The sequence below is a fragment of the Bos indicus x Bos taurus genome, chromosome 3, assembly GCF_003369695.1.
Source record: "Bos indicus x Bos taurus breed Angus x Brahman F1 hybrid chromosome 3, Bos_hybrid_MaternalHap_v2.0, whole genome shotgun sequence".
Taxonomy (NCBI): Eukaryota; Metazoa; Chordata; class Mammalia; order Artiodactyla; family Bovidae; genus Bos; species Bos indicus x Bos taurus.
In genome coordinates, this window is record NC_040078.1 from 48510627 (window position 1) to 48533676 (window position 23050).

The 23050-nt window shown below is 37.8% G+C and overlaps 1 protein-coding gene across 4 annotated transcripts in view; it reads right to left on the reverse strand.

Annotated features, from left to right (window-relative positions):
* LOC113889586 (transmembrane protein 56-like) overlaps positions 1-23050 on the reverse strand; it is a 70275-nt gene that overhangs the window by 35260 nt on the left and 11965 nt on the right. For 3 of the 4 annotated variants that reach the window (XM_027536441.1, XM_027536439.1, XM_027536440.1), the window contains exons 2-5: positions 11621-11786; positions 7223-7312; positions 5246-5304; positions 2999-3093 (exon numbers count right to left, since the gene is read on the reverse strand). In XM_027536441.1, the coding sequence (XP_027392242.1) occupies positions 2999-3093; positions 5246-5304; positions 7223-7312; positions 11621-11775 (399 nt within the window). In that variant the 5' untranslated portion in view covers positions 11776-11786. Of the gene's footprint in view, positions 1-2998; positions 3094-5245; positions 5305-7222; positions 7313-11620; positions 11787-17588; positions 17614-23050 lie in introns of those variants that run through there. The other variant, XM_027536442.1, reaches the window with a different exon arrangement.

Genomic DNA, 23050 nt, shown 5'->3' on the forward strand with positions numbered 1-23050 from the left:
AGAACACTGGAGTAGATTGCCATTTCCTTCTCCAATGTATGAAAGTGGAAAGTGAAAGTGAAGTCGCTCAGTCGTGTCCGACTCTTAGCGACCCCATGGACTGCAGCCCACCAGGCTCCTCCATCCATGGCACCTACAATACACTAAATTCATGACAATCTGACTTTTGTCATATCAGATAAAGTAAAGTTGTTACTTACATAACTATTCAGCAGGCAATACACTTAGAACCTACAGGTAATTAGCCTCCATTCTTCACTTTTTCATTTAGTTCCAATTAGAAAATCTTTGGGAAAAAAACAGCTTAAATAGCTTCAGAAGTATCAAGTCAAAGTGCTTTCCAAGTACCAATCCTCATTGCATGCTGCTGCTGCTGCTGCTAAGTTGTTTCAGTCGTTCCGACTCTGTGCGACCCTATAGACTGCAGCCCACCAAGCTCCCCCGTCCCTGGGATTCTCCAGGCAAGAACACTGGAGTGGGTTGCCATTTCCTTCTCCAATGCATGAAAGTGAAAAGTGAAAGTGAAGTCGCTCAGTCATGTCTGACTCTTTGCAACCCCATGGACTGCAGCCTACCAGGCTCCTCTGTCCATGGGATTTTCCAGGCAAGAGTACTGGAGTGGGCTGCCATTGCCTTCTCCATCTCATTGCATAAGGGGTAACAATTTCATACAAGTTTATATGAAATAAGAATAGTAGTACTTGCTGTTGGCATTTTGTTAGCTTTACTTAAAAATGTAAGCAAGTGATCTGAGAATTCACCACATGGAAAATTTTCCTTACACTCAAATAGTAAATGTATGATCTATAAATGACATAGGATCTCTATAAACATGTATTAGTTCATCAATTTTGTTTCTATTTTCTTTCCCTATGAATAGATTCACTTTAATTAGATAAATTTATTTCATACCATTCATTTATTTCATACAATAGAACATAGGAAGGCATATCAAAAAAGCAACCATCTCTTGAAAAATATTACTGTTAATCTTATCAATTTTACTAAAAAAGGCAATAGTTAATTTCTTTTTTAAAAATCCAGCATTTATGTCATTGACTTTTTTATAAAGGCATAAAAGTTCAAAGAGAACACAGCATTCATCCCACATAATGAAATATTCAGCTTGCCAACCCATGTACAGTCAGCCACTTGCCAAGCTTGTGACTTCTTCAGTAGTCAAGAGAGAACAACACTTCATACTAGTCACATTTACAAATGCATGTAAGTGACCTGTTATCCTTCACCAACCCATGTTCTTCTCATAGCACACTGATTATTTGTGACTTATGTTCAGAAACCATACTTCTAACCTACAGCATGATATTAAACTCAAACAGGTACCCACATACATTCTTCCCTGAATTAACCAATATTAGGTTAGTCAGTTTTCATGTCTTTTTAGCAAAAGTGTTTAGGAAGCAAAGTGCATATATTCCAACTAAGACCTGCAAAAAGTAGAAGCCTACATGTTGTAATTGCTTAATCTATTAAAATCTAAAAAGGAAGACAAGGAAATAAACATTAGGAAATGCCAGCAAAAAAAACCTATTGTTTCAGAAAATAAGGCAATTGTGGATACCTACTGGGATATATAAGCATTATAAACAACATTAAAACCAGCATAGTTTTTAAAACATTTACATTAATTATTTAGATTCATGACTTCAAATGGGTGATATTAAGAGATGCTTTGCTATATCTTATTCTTGCAGAATGATGAATTGATGTCTTATTTACCAGCTATCTTTGTGTGGGGCAATATAAAGAAAAATGGAAGAATGTTATTAACATACATTTGTATGAGTTTTTTTAAAAAAACCTCAAAACACTTGCAAATGTCCACTAATATGCATATTTTAGTAACACCAAATAAGAAAAAAAAAAAGCCAATGGTTACATTTATGTCTTAAAACAGAGAAAACATGGAAGTGTATACCACATGTATTATATAAAATTTATACTATTTTAGTTTACATATGTCTAATATTTCCTAATACCTATCTTGGGTTTGGTGGTATATCTAGGCTAAAAAATAATTGACTGAGGAGATGCAAAGGATATAAAACTGCTAATTTACAAAGGTATAATGTAGAAAAATAATGTTAGAAATAAAAATGTACATTAGTGCTGGACATTACATTAGATTTGCTGGATCCTCTATTAGGTCAGTCTTGAAGTCTCTGAGCAAGACTCCCCCTCATTCCCACTCCACTCTCTAGGCCACTTAAGTGCAATTATGCATTTATAGGGCTTCCCTGATAGCCCAGTTGGTAAAGAATCTGCCTGCAATGCAGGAGACCCCGGTTCAATTCCTGGGTCGATCTGCTGGAGAAGGGATAGGCTACCCACTCCAGTATTCTTGGGCTTCCCTTGTGGCTCAGCTGATAAAGAATCTACCTGCAATGCAGGAGACCTGGGCTCAATCTCTGGGAAGATCCAGAGGGGTTGGGAAGATCCCCTGGAGAAGGGAAAGGCTACACATTCCAGTATTCTGGCCTGGAGAATTCCATGGACTATTTAGTCCATGGGGTCACAAAGAGTTGGACATGACTGAGTGACTTTCACTTCACTTCACTTCGTGCATTTACATGGAATTATACATGAGATTAAATAGAAAAGAAATATTTTAGCTGGTTATATAGGAATCTATATGTAGCTCTGGCTGTTAAAACATAAACGCATCTAGAAAGACAGACAAACATCAAGACAAACATTAAGAGCCATATGATCCTAAAGGTTTTCAGTGAACATTCAAGAAATTGGGATCATTTGCCTTTTTCAAAGTTTAAGAATCCAAAGATATACACACTAATACAAATACACAAGTAAAGGTATTATTTTTGTTGATATACAAGATAACATCACAAGATGATCCCTGAATGCATTTGGAGTTGACCTTTATAAATTAAGAATTGTATGTTTAGATTTATGGTCACCCTTGAGTCATTACTCCGTGTTGTCTGTTTGTCAGACTGCTGGAAATCCTAGCACTCACCAGTACAAAGTGGTATGCATACAGCGCTGTACAATGGTGAATTACAAAATACTTATCACCAATCACTTTCCAATACCAAATGAGAATCAACAAATCTGTAAGAAGGAAAAGTAAGATATTACATAGGAAGAAAGCTTCATCATTTTTCAAATGTATTTAACTCTTTCTCCTGACAGCTCACCACAGTCCACTCTGAGCCCACAGCACTTGCCTCATACATCAGGAGATCAACTACCCTTTTACCACAAAGCCTGTGCCTCCAGGGGCTATCTCCCTCACACTACTGCGACTCCTCTAGGATAAGCACCAAGTGGGGCGTCCATCACAGTGCCTGGCATATAGTTATATAATGTATTTGTTGAAAGTATAAATGAATAACTTGTTTCCAGGGTTAAACAAAACAAAAATATTATTGAATAAAAATAATTGTAAAATAAGCTTAAATTACTGATTTTTATCAGTATATAACTCAGAGATTAAGATGGTCCCAGAAGGTATAAAATGACCAACTCATTTATAACACAAATTCAGCAAAAAATTTAAAAATTAACAAAGAATGTGATTAAATATTAATTCAGAATAGAAAAAAAAAAGGACAAATACCTATAGCTATTAAAAAGAGATCTTTAAAAAGAGCTCAAGGCATTGATTTTCTTTAAATTCTAAATCAGCACTGTGATTCAGAAAATTGTTTCCTTTAACAAAACAGAAATTTCTCAAAATTTGAACACAACTATTTTCTTTACCAAATGGTTAAACATGAAATTTAGACATGGAAACAAATGGCTATCATGGATGGAAACCAGGTTTTAAGGGTTTGGAGCTTATAGCATGGAGAGCTTCTTTTCTAAAAATAAAAATTACCAGCACAAAACTAGGTGTGACTATATACATAAGATAAAAGAAATTATCAAATTATAAATTTCCAGGAGAGAAAAAAAGTACCTTAAATGTGGAAACCAAGAAAATTGAAAAGTGTTAGTAATTTACTGCCCTTTATACGTCTCTAAATGCATTTTCCCTATATTTCAGCTGTATACTCTTTGATCACCAATTTATATTAAGATAATGACTTTATAATATTTTCTATAGAGAGAATAAAATAATTCACTTTCATCCAGCTTGGTATAAAAATTTTGTTTCAGTTCATAATCCTTATTTTTAAGTGTTTTGAATTATTACCTTATTTGAGTAAACCTCTTTCAAGTTCCTTTTGTGTAAGATTTCCTGGGTAACTACTCTCTGAATTGACAACAGTCATTAACCAGTGTATGAAGCATATTATAAATTTTGTGTTAACCTTGTTAGTGACAGAATTTTGTGCCAAATGGGCAAACATTTTCCCAGTGTGTCCACACGATTCACTCTTCTTTTAATTGGCCCATCAAATAATCCAATAGCTTATTCATTATTTCTACCCCAAATATATCTTTTCCTTTTAATAAATTACTGTGTTTGGGTTTAATCTAATTTTTTGGTTACAATTCACTTCTTGATGGCAAACATTTTCTAAGACCATCACTCATCTTTATCACTTTTGATTCATATCCTACTATTTTTATTTCAATTTTATTTCAGCTGTTTATTGAGTTCAAAAATTACAAAACAGTGTTTCCTACCTAAATGTCCAAGTCAGGGATCTGTTATTTCTCTCTAGTTTTATTGAGGCAGTCCAAAATGTCTTTTCAAAAAGCAGTTTAAATGGCATATTCTCAATCTAACTTCCCCTCTGTCTCATTTGTAAAAGACTACTCCAATCTCATCCAACATGAGATGGAATATGACACACGGAAATGTGAAGTAGAAAGACTCCATGATCTTAACTGATTACAACTAAAATAGTTTACTTTTGCAGATTTTACCAAAACAACACAAAACCATGACCATGGAAGCACATCTCAAGTGCCTGTGAGATGAGGACTCTCAGGCTTAGATTTCATTAGCTTCATGGTGATTGCACCTGAGCAACTTTAGTCCAAACAGGGACAATCACTAGTCTAAAAAAAAAAAAAAAAAAATACTCCAGGTTTAACTGAAGCCTCACTCTACAGCTCTAATCTTTGAGAACTACAGAGCCACCATGAAAAATGTTTCATATCCTATCATCAGAACATTTTTTTCCCTCAGTATGGGTCCTAAAAGCTACTTCTCAAATAACCAAACCTAAAGCATTGACTCTGTATTCTTTGCATAATTCCATAAGCAGTTTAAAAAGAAATGGACAGATATGAACAACATATCACATACCAGAAACGAGATAGCCTGAAGCAATAGCAACATTCACTTTCCCAAGAGATGTATCACCCCTATAAATATTAAAAAAAAAAAAGGTTTCTTTTTTTAGCACATGGTTATAGATGATAGCTACTAATTTTTCTATTGAGATTTAAATATAAATGCTTTCTATAGGTAGCAAATAGTAACCTATCATTTGCACAAGGTATTAATGTTAGCTATGATAATACTTCTAATTGCAATAATCATAATTTCTTATACTTATTAGCCAAAAGTTTTATGAAAATAAACAACATTTTATAAGTATGTTCTTGTATGATTTGTTTTTGAAAGGACTAAAATGCAGTTCCAGATGCTGGTTGTTGTTTTGATTCCTATTTTGAATCAGAGGCTTAACAGGCTCAAGAAATAATCTAGCCTGCCCTGATATACAGGCAATATATTGCATACTATTAGCATTCTCACTTTTCTGAGGACTGGAGAGATTACCCTATTAGCACATATTAGAAAGGCTTCTCAGGTGGTGCTAGTGTAAAGAATCCACCTGCCAATGCAGGATTCGTGGGTTCAATCCCTGGATTGGGAAGATCCCTTGGAGGAGGAAATGGCAACCCACTCCAATATTCTTGCCCGAAAAAATTTCACAAACAGAGGAGCTTGGCAGGCTATAGTCCATGGAGTCACAAAGAGTCAGACATGACTGAGCAACTGGGCATGCATACATTAGAAAATGGTCAGAACAGGACAATTTAATCCTGTTATTTCAACCCTTTTGCCCTAACCTTGGTTCCAAGGAACAAATACAAATTATCAGTCCTTTATCTGACTTATAAGATGAATTACTGGTAAAATGAACATTAAGTAAAACTGATAACAGCTAAACTACAAATGGAAATATTTAGTAGAAGTTATGTCTTCTTTACAAATTTTCATTTGTAAATATGATCCAGGAAAATTAGACCTGGAATAAACTACAGTACCAATAAAATGCTAAAATATCAAAACGTATAATAGGTAAAAATTTGTTCAGGACAAATTGGTCAATGAATCAAATCTGTGTTATAAAATTTACTTCGCAAAAGAACTGGTTCTATTGACAATCGTGTTGGTAAAATATGGGAAAAAAGTAGTAATTGTTTAGATAGACTGCATTAAAACCTGGTCAAAGAATTAAATTCACTAAATTAATTCACTTTGAAAAAGATCTTCTCAATGAAAATTTACCAAAACTGGTGTAATTCTGATTAGCATAACTTCATATTTATGAATAAAAAACAACATCATTTCAGTCAAATAGAAACAATCAAAAGACCTGGTTAAATCACCCCACATCCCTCAGAGGCCATGACTATCACATCTTTGTCCAGTGCCCTCTCAAAACACAGTCTCTCAAACTAAGCTGAACTAAAGCTTCTCATATAGTGCCAGGAATTACAGTTTGTAAAATTTCTGCCACTGGAAAGATATTTAAATTCTCCAAAAAGAACACTTTACAAATAATCCTATTATGGCTGAACACAGTTACTATTCTTGCTTTAAATTATTTCATGCGGTATTAAACTCCTTTCACAAGGACATCTATAATTCTCATTTTTCTATCTTTGAAATTGAAGGATGGGTCAAACATAAATTTGAAGACAAAGTGCTGTTTATCCAAGTTGACTATTCTATCTCAATAACAACTCATTTTTGCTCAAAACAGTGGTTATAATAACTTGATTTCACTCATACAGTATACATGTTTACATAATTATCATATTCTGTTTTGGATGGCAATTGCAACACTAATGCAAAATGGCCCTCATTATTTGTATTCAAATCTAAAATAAATCATTCTAATGCACCTTGCTGAAACAAGTCTGAACACAAGCATTTAAATAAACCATACACCATCAATATGCTTTCTGTTTTACAGTAAAGAGATGTTCTTATTAATAATTAATATCAAAACATAAATCAAATTGACGATATTAGAAAGAAACAGCTTACCAAAGTGGATCAGCAATACCAGCCTCGTCAAACAAGCAAATGTACAAGCCAACAAGCCCAACCACCAAAGAATGACACGTAGATACCACCCTGAAATGAGATGAAATACACACAAAGATTTTAGATTCTGTGCAATGAATTTTAACTAATTCTGGCAAGACATTTAACACTCTGAAGAAGTTAAATCTGGAAGCATTTAAATATAGGATTGCAGTACATCAGAGAGTATAATACAAAATGGCTATTTAGAAATCCAAGGGCCATAACTTTACTTTAGAATCGATAACAAGAAGGATGCCTAGGTCTACAATTTCCTTCTAGACTATTGATGAACCACTTATTGGTTAAAGGGTCTAAAGGGGAAGAATAGCTAATGATACAGTTGACAGTCTTGTGCAAAGAGGTGGCAATTGGTAAGCACACCATCCTGCACCCTGCTTCATCCCCAGCACCATCACTGAGAGAGTAGTTTCCTGCTCCAATCAGTCCTGAAGGACTTTCAAATCTACTAGCCTTAATGAACTCTACAACCATGGGTCAGAATTGGAATGGATTATGAAGTGAAAATGTATTCCCTTGGAGATTCCCTTGGAGTTTTAATATACACATTATTGTACTTGATTCTTTTAAGCAATCTGTGAGATAGCTACAGCAGCTATTGATTATTAGTGTCTCTTTATCACTGTTATGAAAGTGGAGGGCTATGAATTCATTCAGAAGAATCTTTTTAAAAGAAATGCCCAAATGAAAACAAAATGTTCACAGGATCCAGATCAAATTTTCTTTATAGAAGGAATAGCATTTAGCTGAAAAACATCAATTTCTTTGAACGTATCTTGTTAAACATTTAATGACTTAACCAAGCTCTAAGATACCCTACTTACAGAACTGTATACAGGACACTATATACTTACTTACAAAACAAAAACATTTATGAGTAGTGAAGTTTCTCTTCTCTTCATTAGAATAAAAGATGAGAGGAATAGTAAAGTTTTTAGAAATTAATTGCAGTGGTAAAGAATCCACCTGTCAATGCAGAAGACAGAAGAGATGTGGTTGGATCCCTGGGTAGGGAAGATCCCCAGGAGTAGGAAACAGTGATCCACCCCAGTATTTTTGCCTGGAAAAGCCCATTGACAGAGGAGTCTGGTGGGCTACAGTCCATGGGGTCATAAGGAGCTGGATGACTGAGTGCAGCACAGGTGTCAGGAGTAGAAATTAATGGTGTGCAATGAATCTCTCTACAGTATGACCCCAAATCTTTCAAAGTGAAATATATCAACCAATATAAAAGTTGATATGAAAAAATTTCACTGCAATTTGAAAAATCAATATAGTTGATCTAATAAATGATGTGATCCTTAGCAAGAATATCAAATTAATCAAATCATATTTTAAATGCTTGAAGAGTCTCACTAAGTTAAAGGTATTGAGTCCTCTGTAATACCAAAATATCATTTTGAAATGTGATAATTAACCCAATTAACCTGGTTTACAAGTCTGGAATCTTCACATCAAGTATTTGTATTCCACTTGAACATAGCAAGATAAAAATGTAAGTTCCTTGATGTCAAGTAAGGCACTCCATCTAAATAATCATACAACCAGTTTTCTGTTGACATTCAAAAATTCTACTAAAGGAAAAAGCATAACTTCTTACTAACCCATGGTAGTGCCTGGTAACCATATCAAAAAGTTCCCTTTTGAAAAAAAATCTAAATTTTTGTTCCTGATACTCAGGCCTTAGATTCTCTTCTCTGTTGAGATGTTTCATGGTAAAAGGGAAGAATTGCAAGCCCTCAACTGATGGAAATGACATATAATTCATGAGAGAAAAGTTACATGGTACTTGGATCAAATAGCTCCCACTACAATGAACAGAAGAAACAAACACCCTATGCTTATATGCTATTCTGTATTAAAAGCCTATACCTTATGAAACTTCTATTAGTAAGAATTTCATATTTCATTCTTTAAAACCAGACTCCTGGCAAAGCAGAATGTAGATTCCTCAAGGTCTTAAAAAAAAAAAAAAAAACCAAGATGCTACCCAAAATAAAATACTTAAATTTTTTCAAAGAAATTTAAAAAGAAATGTTTGTGGGTTTTTTCTTTAAGGAAATAATGACCATTTTAGAATAGCAATTTAAAGTTACTGATGTAATCACTCACAAGTAGTATGAGTATAACCAATAGAAATGATATAGCTCCATCAGACAGAAGAGTTATATTTTAAAGACAAAGATTTAAAAGTTAGGAATATTTCAGCATAACAGGACTTTCCATGTCATAGGAAAGCAAGTGGAAATAATGAATTCATTTAATTATAAAATATAAATAATATCAATAAGTATGCATCTTTGTAGAAAAAGCAACAATTACGTATAAGATTTTCTCGCTTATAATTAATTAAACTGTTATCTCTCAGGTGTGAATTTTATGGAGAGTTTTTCTGCCTACAGATTGTACCCTGCCAGGCTCCTCTGTCCATGGGATTATCCAGGGAAGAATACTAGAGTGTGTTACCATGCCCTCCTCCAGGGGACCTTCTCAACCCAGGGATTGAACCCATGTGCCTTATGTCTCCTGCACTGACAGGCAGGTTCTTTACCACTAGCGCCACCTGTGAAGTCTTTCAAGATATATATATATACATACACGTATATATACACACATATATATATATACATGTATATATATACACATACTCAGAAAGCAACCTACTGTTTTTCTTTCTTTGCATTCTCTACCTTACAGCTTGAGTCCCATGTAAATTAAGGTGGAGTGGGAAACAGGAGTGAAGAAAGAATACCATTTGAATAGCATAATGCATCTTAGATAATTCCAGATTTTTTTTTCAAATAGGAACTCAGTTTCCCAAACAGTGATTCCATGTCTCATAGAATGGCAGTGATAAGACTGAATAATGCTAAGTACTTTTCCATTTCATTATTTTATTTCTTTTTTATCTTTGCTTCAATCTATCTGAAACCTCCCTATTTCTTTGGCTTACAGCTCCCCAAGATTCAAATGCGTTTACTCACCCTAACCATGTTGAAGATAAAATGAAAATAGTTCAAAATTTAATCACAGAAAATGTATGTCCTCCTATATGTCGCTTTCCTTTTCTTTCCCACTATCTTTTGCCCCCTTCCCCCCATCTCTTATCCTTTTCTTTTCCATTCTATCTTCACATTAGAAATGGTTTTACAAAACAATGGTGTCTTTTGTGTCCTACATTTGAACAACATTTCAGTGCTATTCTTTAGACAAAAGAATCATACCTCTTGTTTTTCAAAAATATGTGGAGAAATAGTTCTAACTTTTGGGGAGAAGAGCCGTAACATGTATGAACAAGACCAATCAGTGTAAGATGCAGAGAAAAACAACTAGCCTTATTCCCAGTCTGAGTTATAAAAGTGCATGCCTGCAAAACAATTTGGCCCAAACAAAGATGGGGCATTTCAGGTCCTGTAAGGCCACTCTCAAATAAATAGACTTCGGCAGAAGTTTTTAATTGTAAAAGGAAATTTCAATGAAAAATAATTATAGCAATGTTGGAGATCTGCTGAATTCATTTCCTAGTTAGCATTAACTTCAACTAAATAGGAACAATAAGAAGTATCCCATAGCTGCTCTAATTCACTGAGGTTTGCAAATGCACAGAGGTCTTTGGGCATCTGAAATGCTCTAAAGCAAGTGAGCCAGTCATCAAAGTCGTTTCCCGCTTGAAACTCTACGAGAGATTAACAAGTTGCATATACACAAACAATTTGCAAACCAACTAACTAAAACTGGTAGATTTCTACATCCTTCGATGTCTTGTTTTCCTCTTACTTTTTTGTTAAAAAACATTTTTATAAGCAAGTTTTACTTTAAAATTACATAACAAAAGAATAGATTCTGGAGGGCTCTTAATTATAATGAAAAGTTCATTAAAAGAGAGACACAGATGTTCTAACTGTATACCAGGTTCTCTGGTATGTAGTGTTTAATGCCTTAGGTTGGGCTAAACCAGCCAATACTATATATAGGCTACTCACAGTCCCAACTACTATTACTTTCGTTACCGTTTCCAGAGAACATGTATTTGTTATCATAAATATTTCAGAGGAGAATGCAAAACAGTGCCTTCCAGCACAGTTAGCCACAGCCTACTTACCACTTCCCTAGTGAGTTAAACTTTCCCTAACATCTTTCAGAATAAGAATTTAAAACTGTTTCTTGTATAAGATCTATCCACTTTTCTTTCCTTTTACTTCTAATGTCAAACAAAAAATTTGACCTAAGATTCTGTTAAACACTAAGTGAAAAAGAATTTTTGGAAATATTTAAAATGTGTAATTTTGTTTCATAAGACTGTTTTTTTAATCAATTACATTTTCATATATGCTTTACCTTGAGTTCCATTCAATCTTCTTTTTGAAGTTGAGGTTATTAAAACCTGGAGAAATCTTTGCTGAAAACCAGTAACTTACAACGTGGAAAATAATCTGAAAGGTGAAAAAGCTGGCAAAACAAGTGCTGATGAGCAGTATGGTGTTGGTATCCATATTTCTTCAACCTGTTAAAAGAAATGATGGCTATAAATTCCTTTAAATTGCTTGTAACACACCCAAATTATTTTTTTAATTTTAAAAGAGTATGTGGTTGTATTTTTTTTGCAATTTACTTTAGCACAAACGTAAGAGTATAAGGAAATTGTATGAATTCAAACCTTCACCAGCTATCTGTCCTGGTATCTCATATTTGTACCTAAAAGAGGGAAAAATCTATTGTCTTAAAGATCTCGGTATTATAAATGTCAGGAGATAAATTTAACACCATTGTATTCAAAATTATCTAAGTCTAGAGTTTAACATTATGAGGGAGTTTCAAATACTGTAATTGAAGATATTATTTTAGTAATATTTTTAATTAAACCAAGAACAAATCACCTGATTTCTCTATGCCTCAGCTACCTCATCTATAAAATGAGAAAGTTGGTTAGATAATTTCTAAGAAAAAATTATACCAAAAATAAGAATAGAACATTATCTGCAATAGTAAAACAAAACACAATCATCTAATAAAAAATAACTGTACCATGGGACAAACATTTAAAGTCTTAAGAAGAATAATACCACCTTGGAAAATAATCATACCATTGTTTTTGCTTAAAATAGTATTTAACCTAAAAAAAAATATTTTCAACCACACATATCCTTGAACCAAAAATCCTCTATGGTTTTTTATCTCTAAAATAAAACATTTTTATAAAAACGCTCCAGGTTTTAGGGACAGAATTACTGAAAGAATAGTAATATGCATATATATACATTCAAAGTATATTTTCTATCTCACTGAGCTCAACTTTATTTGGCTCCTAAAAATCTTAGGAACATTCAGACCAAAAAAAGACAATAAATCATTTGCTCATATTCAGCAAATACAGCATTTCTATGACTCCATCTTTGATAGAGCTGACCCTCAAATGAAAAGGAAATGAATCAATACACATTTCCAGCTGCATAATGTAAAGAAATAAAGTCACCTACTGAAGCCAATTCACTAGAGAAAAATCAAGTCATTGACTACACTGGCAATAACCCTACTTCATTCCCTTCCAACCAGGATATCATAATAAGAATTGGTCTCCCACAGGGCCCCTTCTGACTGAATTCATGTGTCTGTAATGAATTCCTTCCTCATTCTTTTTTTCTGGCCTGTGTGCACAGTAAAAATAATGATATCACAATTCTTCTCTGTGAAATTCCATTAACTTCATTCCTCATTTAATTTTTTTAATTCAAGAAATGTTTATTGGGTATTAAACTTTTTAGTTTTAATTTATCTTGGTCTTTTAGCCTCAGTTTGCTAAGTCGCTTCAGTCGTGTCCGACTCTGTGTGAACCCATAGACGGCAGACCACCAGGCTCCGCCATCCCTGGAATTCTCCAGGCAAGAACACTGGAGTGGGTTGCCATTTCCTTCTCCAATGCATGAAAGTGAAAAGTGAGAATGAAGTCACTCAGTCGTGTCTGACTCTTTGCGACCCCATGGACTGCAGCCTACAAGGCTCCTCCGTCCATGGGATTTTCCAGGCAAGAATACTGGAGTGGGGTGCCATTGCCTTCTCTGATATTAATCAAATAATACATAAAAGTAAGTTGCATACATAAATTAATGTCATCATAATTTGCTAAGTGAGATATGAAAAGGAAAATGTTTTTCTAAGATTCAAGCAAGTAAGGATATGGATCCCATGTGGGCAGATCAGTTTAGTCATTGAGTTGTGTCTGACTCTTTGAAACCCCATGGACTGCAGCACACCAGGCTCCCTGTCCATCACCAACTCCCAGAGCTTGCTCAAATTCATGTCCATCCAGTCCATGATGCCATTCAACCATCTCATCTTCTGTCATACCCTTCTTCAATCTTTCCCAACATCAGGGTCTTTTCCAATGAGTCAGTTCTTCGCATCAGGTGGCTAAAGTATTGGAGTTTCTGCTTCAGCATCAGTCCTTCCAGTGAATATTCAGGACTAATTTCCTTTAGGATTGACTGGTTTGGTCTCCTTGCAGCCCAAGAGACTCTCAAGGGTCTTCTGCAACACCACAGTTCGAAAGCATCAATTCTTCAGCGCTCAGCTGTCTTTATAGTCCAACTCTCACATCCATACATGACTACCGGAAAAACCATAGCTTTGACTAGATGGACCTTTGTCAGCAAAGTAATGTCTCTGCCTTTTAATATGTTGTCTAGGTTGGTCATAGCTTTTCTTCTATGTGGTGGGCAGAAAAACAAAGACAATGAAACCAGGAACAAGAAGCTAGCGGAAACTCTAATCTTAAATGTGAAGATTTGTCCTTAAGGGTTTTGTGTGTTCCCTGGAGGTTCTGGAGGGTGGCTAGGCAAGAGCTGCTTACTTACTTCAGTTAAAATTTAATGTATACAATGAGCATTTATTTCATGAGTGTTTGCTAAAAGTTATAAAACATAGAAGGCGTCATGTAACATTATCCATTTTATGAATTGTTAATTTAAGTAACATTAAAAAAATCACTCAAACAATTCACCATTAAAAAAAATTCCTCATTCCTTAAAAAAAAGTTACTTTTTATTAAGTTTTTGCTATTTTTCTATACTGGATATCATATATTTTCAACAGACGTTTGGTTAACTAGGGTTTTTAGGGAACATGTTCAGACTCTCCCTTTGCAAAAATGTTCCACTTTTAAAACTAAAAAGCTCCACATAATCAAGTTATGGCTTCCATTAAAGGCTCAAAGACAGAAGCTAATTAAATTGTTCAACTCCCAGCTTTGCTTCTTATTAAGCAGTTGCTTGCTTCATCAGTCATGCCAAGTCAAGGACTAATTTAAGGAATTAAAAAAAATTCCCCAGGAAACCAACGTTTCCAGTAGGAAGCAACTGTCTCTGTTCATTCACTGAATCTGGCAAGAAAATGGTAAAAATGGATAAAACCAAATAATGCTCATCACTGACAAAGATTAAAGACCTTTTAGAGTTCAGTGGTTATTCAGTAGAGGAACACACAGTAAAAGCAGAAAAGTATTAGATGTGGTTCCTACACCTTTACATGTGGCAAATAGCTGGTAGAACAGAGCTATCCTATAACAGAGCAACAAGCTATCCTAGAACAGGAAATATTCCTGTGGCAATTTACAAGAGGCGTGTCTAGACATGAACTTTAATTAGCCCATCTTGCTTCACAGGAATTATGGACACCAAAGAAACTCTTCCAGAGGCTTCCTGGATACAGAGATCTTTGTACTTTTTCCCCTAAGATAGTTCCATAAATTTTAATTCAAGTTGGTTTCTTGGTAGAGAAAACCATGAAAAGGTTTGGAGAAGGCCTCTCAACCATCAACTTGTGAGAATTCCAGGAAGAGGACTCCCAGAGGCAGGACCACTAGAAACATCTTGGCCAGGCTGATTCAGTCTTCGGCCAACAGTTCACCCAACACCTGTTATGAGTCCACTCTGCGCCAGGCACTGTGATGCAACTCCAAATACAAAATGGGAGACATGCTCATGGGCCAGCAGGTAAGCAACAGACTGATCATCCCCACACAAAGAGGTAAATGCATGGTGCTCAGGGGGCACTCTTTGCTTTCCAGGGAATAAATACCCAGCAGATGTGATATGTAAACAGTGAGGAGATATCCAGTGGTACTCAGGGTAAACCAAGAGAATATCTTCTCTTCTACTAAAATCCCAACAAGACGCTTTAAGGCTGAAGCCCAAAAAGATTCAGTTACACCAGCTGACTCTAGAACGAACTACCTGGAAATGCAACAGCTGCTCTCAATTCCCCATGTTCGTTATCCCACTGTAACACAAAGAATTCCTTAGGGAGTATGCTGGAATCACCAATGTCACCTCCAATCTGTAATACACATACATACCACACTCCTTCATTCTCTGATACAACTTCCAGATAAAACCACTGCTGTACTGATTAGCAGTAAAAATCCTTAAAACCAGGGGGAAAGGCCTTGTGTGGTTGTCTTTAAGGGCAACAAGGAAGGAGGAAGCTGGGAAGAACATTCTACACATGCTTAGCAGTCCTTTTCCCATTTCTAGTAAGTTCCCTTTCCTATTTCCCACACTGATTCCAAACATTGATTGCTCTCAAACCTCCTGTTCTCCCTGTCTTGCAATAGATGAGGTTTCTTCCCAATTCACCAAAAAATGTAGGCTCTCAAGTGTGAACTTCTGATGATGGCAATGTTTACCACCTCCCCTCACCCCAACCCAGAAGCTCTTCTCTGCACACTATGGATTCTGCAGGGGTGTATGTCCCACACTTTCAACATGGCTTACACTGTGTACAACCAAACCCCACTATCTCCCAAGGAACCAGTCCTGGATGGTCAGCTACCCTCTCAATGGCTCCATAGGAGCATCCTGGAGACCTCCAGCATCTACATGGCCCAAAGCAGAACTTAAACCCATTCCAGTCCTTCCCCCAGGGTTCCAGATCTCAGAGAAGGACATTATCAACCATGACACCTCTCCACCTTCAATCTAGAGCAGCTCTCTCATCCCGGACTCCTTATCTCTTACTCCCACAGTTAACTGCCAAGTCCTGGGAGACTGAAGAATACCAAATGAATAGCAACGTGATTCCAGGGAAGTTCTGACAATTTTTCTTGAGAGCCTTATGAACAACACAAAAATTGTGGCTGGTTAACAAGTAATTCCAGAGTTAGTTGCAAAACTAGAACCAGCATGAAGTTCAGTGATCTGAAGGAGACTTGAGAAATATCTCCTGCTATCACATAAGGTTCTCTCTTTTTGATCTCTTTCAGAAATATTTTATAAATATTTATATGTTTACTCACTCTGCTTATAACACAGAGCTGGGAAAGATAGCTAATATAATTAGTTAACAGATTCTGGTTTCAAAATTATCTTCAGAAGCTGAAATAATAATCCCAATCAGAAAAACAGGAATACATTTTTAAAAGGTAATACCCAAGTATAGGACTTAGAATAATAGTGACATAATACACACAAATACACATGGAGGAAATCTTACCATTTTAACTTGCACAAACCAGTGAGAAATAATAATGTAATGAAGACACTAATAACAAAAACAAACTTTAGAACCATTTATAATCAGAGAGTTAGATCAAGAAATATCAGCCCTATTTTACTCTGAATTAACAACATATCAAAGTACCTTTAGAACAGTGTAACTAAGATGTGATTTTTAGAAAACATATCATATCATAAAGAGTTGAAGGGCTGAGAGATGTCAGCTTAGAAACAAGATTATTTAGAGAGGACTGAAGGGCATTCTGCGAACATCTAAAGAAGTGTCACATAGAAAAGTAAAAGAGAGAATTTACTCTGCGCTACTCCAGATGACCCATATGTGCAAAAATTACAGAAAGGGACGAGCTCACCTTAACTGAAGGAAGCATCTTCTAACAATTTAGAAGTACCCAAGCATCCATCAGGTGCCATAGTGGTAAGTGCAATGCAGGAGACGCAAGAGACGTGGGTTTAATCCCTGGGTTGGGAAGGTCCCCTGGAGAAGGAAATGGCAACCCACTCCAGTATTTTTCCTGGAAAATTTCATGGACAGAGTAGCCTGGCGGGCTGTAGTCCATGGGGTCACAAGGAGTCAGACATGACTGAACACACACACAAATATCATCATGGAAATGGTAAAATGACCACAAGGTTGGTTCACAAGCCTAAATTTTAAAGAACTTAAAAGTAAGATTCTGGAATTCTAGGACTGAATTGGCATCTAAAAGGTTAATTTTGTATTAGCTTCTCAACAGTCTATCACTTATGTTTTACAAAATCAAAATTACGTGCATAAAAAAACAGCAGTCATGTACTACCCGGTGGGAAGCACACAGGTCCTGTCACAGACTTGAGTCTGAGCCTCACTTCCACCACTTGTTGGCTGTGCGACCTGGGACGAGTCACTTGCCTTGCCTTACCTGCATTTCAGCGTCTTCATCTGGAAAGTGGAGATAAGGACAGGATTAATCTGACATGGGGAATAAACCACGGAACGCTCGGTGCTTAGAACAGTACTTGGCATGTGGTGCACACTAGAGTACTATTTATGCTTCCACTATTGTCCATCTCCTGGGTCTGTCATCACTCCAGCCAAGGAAAATAAGACCAGTTTCTGACCACTGGGCTCTTTTCTCTAACTCATCCCCTTTACATTAGTCAACACTCAAAACGCAGGTGGCCCCACTGTAGAAATCTAGCCTCCACTGGACTATCCACTGTCATGCTCCAATGTTCCTTCTGGTCACCTGACCCAGCCCATCGCCCCTCCACCTCCCACATGCTTCCACTAGCCCCCTGATAGTGAAGGCCTACACCCAGAAAACAGTGCTCTCTCCATGGCCTCTCCTCTGCCTGCTCTGAAGACACCGTCTTCTTCTGCATCCTTTCAGCTGGCCCAGGCCCTCATCCATCAGGGTCAGGAGTGACCCCACATCCTCTTTACTCCTCATGGTTCACTTCAAGCCTCTCTCCTCCCTTCTCTCACCTCCCACAGACAACCAGGATGTTAGGTCCTTCCATTCACACCCTCTCCCACTCCGTAGTGATATCATATTCCAACCTCCTGAACATTTCCCCCCATTCAAAAACTTTGGTCCTGGTTCACTTACATCCTCAAGCCCTGCCATCATCCGGTGTGTATGCATGCTTAGTCATTCAGTCTGACTCTTTGCAACCCTACAGATTGCAGCCTGCCAGGCTCCTCTGTCCATGGGATTTTCCAGGCAAGAACACTGGAGTGGGTTGCCATTTCCTGCTCCAGGGGATCTTCCCGACCCAGGGATGGAACCCATGTTTCTTGAGTCTCCTGCATTGGCAGGTGGGTTCTTTACCACTCAGCCACCTGGGAAACCCCACCGTCATCCTGAGTGACTTCCTATGTAGAAGACCCAGTTTCCTTAACAACTCAATCCCTTAATCTTTTCTTTCAACCTCTTCTTTTGTGTTGGAGTACAGCTGATTGACGATGTTGTGATAGTTTCAGGTGTACAACAGCGACTCAGCCATACGTACACATGTATCCATTCTCCCCCAAACTCCCCTGCAATCCAGGCTGCCACATAACATTGAGCAGAGTTCCCTGTGATATACAGTATGTCTCTTAATCTTCGTTTGGAATGGGACTTCACTCATTTGTTTGTCATCTCTTATCCATCACTTTTCTGCCTCCAAAATATTTCAAGAATTCTTTGTTGAACTTTCCTTCAAGTGTGCTTAGTATGACAACATTCTCAAGGTCATTGACCTCTCAGCTGTTCCTCAATCCACTAGCCCTTTCCTGTTTATGCCCCTCTTTAATCGGCTTAGATCCTAGAGCCCATCATTTCAATAAGTCTTTCTAACATCCCACATTCCCTTTCTATTGCCAAGAGCCGGCAAAACTCCAATGGTGGATATGTCCAACAATTTACACAGTGACAAGCCCCAAACAATCAGAGCACTGTTGGAAAAAGTCACATAACAGAGAAGACTGAGGCTGGTGAGTGTGAAACTACAGAGAGATCAAACAGCTCTCCATCCTGCTCTGCCCTTCCAATGCATTGCCCTTGCCAACCAATCCTTTTATGCACCACAATTAATTTTCCAAACTGCCCCTCCTCTTTTCAAACCTCCAGCCATACAGCCTCATTTTCAACAAATACCCATCCTACTTCACAGAAGAATAGAAGACAACATATAAAAAGTATGTTGTCACGCTGGGTTGGCGAAAAATTTCATTCAGGTTTTCCCACAGCATCTTATGGAAAAACCTGAACGAACTTTTCGGCCAAACATCAACCATTCAAACTCCCCATCTCTCCTCCCTTCTCAAGGCCACCTCTCTCACCTGTGCAAGTGGGGCCATCCTCTCTGGTCTTCTTGGGAAACTTTTTTTCCCATTATCCTCTATTCTCTCTTCAACTATTGGTTTCTTAAAAAAGATTTTATTTTATTTAGCTAGTTACTTATTTTTGGCTGCACTGGGTCGTCATTGCTGCCTAGGGGCTTTCTCTAGCTGTGGTGTGTGGGCTTCTCATTGCAGTGGCTTCTTGTAGAACATAGGGTCTAGGTGCATGGGGTTCAATAGTTGCAGCACATGGGTTTAGCTGCTCCACAGCACGTGGGATCTTCCTGGACCAGGGATTGCACTCGTGTCCCCTGCATTGGCAGGCAGAGGCTTAACACCTAGACCCCCAGGGAAAAAAGCCCCCGCTATTGGTTTTTAAACAGGCTCAAGTTCCCAGAAAAAAACAAAAATCAGTACACCCACCACCTCTTCTTCATTCTCCTCTTTTCCAGTGTAATCTCTTAACCTTTCTCCTTTCCTCTTCCTAAGGACAAAGTTCTAGAAAGGTTTGTAAATATCGCCATTCCTCAACTCTCTACTCTTCGTTCTCATTCCCACCCTCGTTACTCCCCTGAAACAGTTCTGCTAACATCAGCAACGGCTTCTGCGTGTGGCCTCTGTGTCCCCTGACACCTCTGCAGCATTAGACACTATGGGCCACTTTCTCCTTGAAACACTTTCTCCTTCCCTGTTTTTAGACACCACACTTCTTCTGCCCAGAAACTAAGTAATAGAATCCCCTAAGTTTCAGTCCCTGCCTCTCTTCTACTTGATTTCACCTATACCTGCGGCTTTGGTTACCACTTATATGCAGAAAAACCTCAAGTTCAAACTCCACCCTAGGTCGCCCTCTGAGCTCCTGACATAACTGCCTGGCTGTTAATACCACAGAGCTTTTCAAACCCCACTCAGGGCCTGATCTCCAAACTTGCTCCTCCTCTAGGTTCTTCATTTCTTCTGTGAATGGTACCACCATACATTCCCATTTGACAGCCAGAAACCTAGGAATCATCCCTGATAACTTGATTTCCACACCATCCTACTAAGCCACCATATCCTTTCCCTTCCTAAATAACTTTCACAAACACCCATTTTTCTCAACCTGTTATCACCACTTTTCTGGACTGTCTCCAAATTGGTCTCCTTAGGGTGGAAGACAGATTGGAGGACCCCAGGGGAATTAGTTTTAAAAGCTGTCTCTGGTCATACACTTCCTCACATACCCCCAACCTAAAACATTCACTGGGCACCCAGTCCTCTGATGAGGGCTCTGCTCTCCCCAGCTTCAAGAGGCACTTACCCTCACTTGCTTCCCTCCTCAGCCGACGTGGCCTTCTTTCTGTCCCTTAAAGATGCCATGTTCCCTCCAGCCTCAAGGCCTCTGCATAGCCTACCTCCCCACTCCCGCCCTGCCCCTCCACTGCCACAATAAGGCTCAGGTCAATCCTCACTTCCTCAGGGAAGCCTTGTTGGAGCAAACCCCCCCTTGTCTGCTTGCATGGCATCACATCCCTCTCTTTTACAGATGCAATTTAAATGAACATCTCTCCCAGTGGAATATGAGCCCCACGAGGGTGGGAAACATAAACATTTCCCCCCACCATGGTGTCCTCTTATCTAACACAGTGCCTTGCCACACAGGATGCGCTCAACAAATGTCTATGAAATATAATGATAACAACAGACATTCATATTCTTACATGTGCTTTGCATTGTAAAATGCAAAGTTACAGGTCCCTCATTTTGCCAGTACAATCAGAACACTGGAAATAAGAATTTTCTAAATTGACAACCTTAGTGTTATAGCGCAGAAGGCAATGGCAACCCACTCCAGTCCTCTTGCCTGGAAAATCCAATGGGCGGAGGAGCCTGGTAGGCTGCAGTCCATGGGGTCGCTAAGAGTCGGACACGACTGAGCAACTTCTCTTTCACTTTTCACTTTCATGCATTGGAGAAGGAAATGGTAACCCATTCCAGTGTTCTTACCTGGGGAATCCCAGGGATGGGGGAGCCTGGTGGGCTGCTGTCTCTGGGGTCGCACAGAGTCGGACATGACTGAAGCGACTTAGCAGCAGCAGTGTTATAGCATGAACACATACTGACTGCAAAAGGATCCTCACCTCCAAACATCCAAAATAAGAGTACCAACACTACAAAACAAACTAATATTGAGCATGTGCCTTAGTCTATTTGTGCTGCTATCACAAAACACTACAGACTGAGAGACTTTAAAATACCATATGTTTATTGCCCACAGTTCTGGGGGGTGAGAAGTGTGATATCAGGGTACCAGCATGATTGGAGAAGGGCCCTCTTCTAGGTCACAGAGTTCATGTGATGGAAGGGGCGAGGAAGCTCTGTGGTATCTCTTTTAAAAGCGTACTAATCCCATTCATGAGGGATCAACCCTCATGACCTAATTACCCCTAAAGACTCCACCTACTATTACCACCACTTTGATGGTTAGGATTTCAACACAAGAATTTTGGTGGGGGAGTCACAAACATTCAGACCACAACAGTATGATATTTGGTGTCTATTCCAACCAAGGTGTGACATGTGTTCTCAAGTTTTCAAGAGTATATTTAACTGTAATCTGCACTGTGTTTTCATATTCTTTCCAATTACAGAAGTACTTATTTATCAATTTATCTATCAGTAGCCCTAACATCGGAGAAGGCAATACTTCTTTCAAGGCAGTACTCTTGCCTTGAAAATCCCATGGATGGAGGAGCCTGATAGGCTGCAGTCCATGGGGTCGCTACGAGTTGGACGCGACTGAGTGACTTCACTTTCACTTTTCACTTTCACACAATGGAGAAGGCAATGGCAACCCACTCCAGTGTTCTTGCCTGGAGAATCCCAGGGACGGCAGAGCCTGGTGGGCTGCCGTCTATGGGGTCGCACAGAGTCGGACACGACTGAAGCAACTTAGCAGCAGCAGCAGCAGCCCTAACATGTAAAAGTGTTTTAAAAGTCTCTATTAACAAACTGTAAGTCATCTGTAAATAAACACATGACGATAAAAAATGAGATATTCACCAGACCAAACAAATAAAAATCCTACCAAAGAAACACCTGCTCCCCACCCATTCTGGTTTGATTTGCATTTTCATATGGCTGGAACATTGCAATCATCTTTCTCAGTGCTCACGAAATGTCAATAATTAACCAGAGATATTAAAGCCACTTGGTAAAGAATAACTTATCTACTACCCACTACCCACTTTTGACTTTTCATTCATGTAAAAATTTGAGCATCTAATCAAATGTGTACATAGCTTTTGGCTAACTGCAGTCACTGCTTTTGTTATTGTTTTGTTATTATTGCTAACTCTGCATTAAGAACTATATGAAAAAAAAGGTAGGAGAATCTACCTCTTTTTTTTTTTCTTCTGAGCATCAAGTTTAAGAACCATTAGCACTGGAAAAGTCTAAAACCCCAGCTGCATA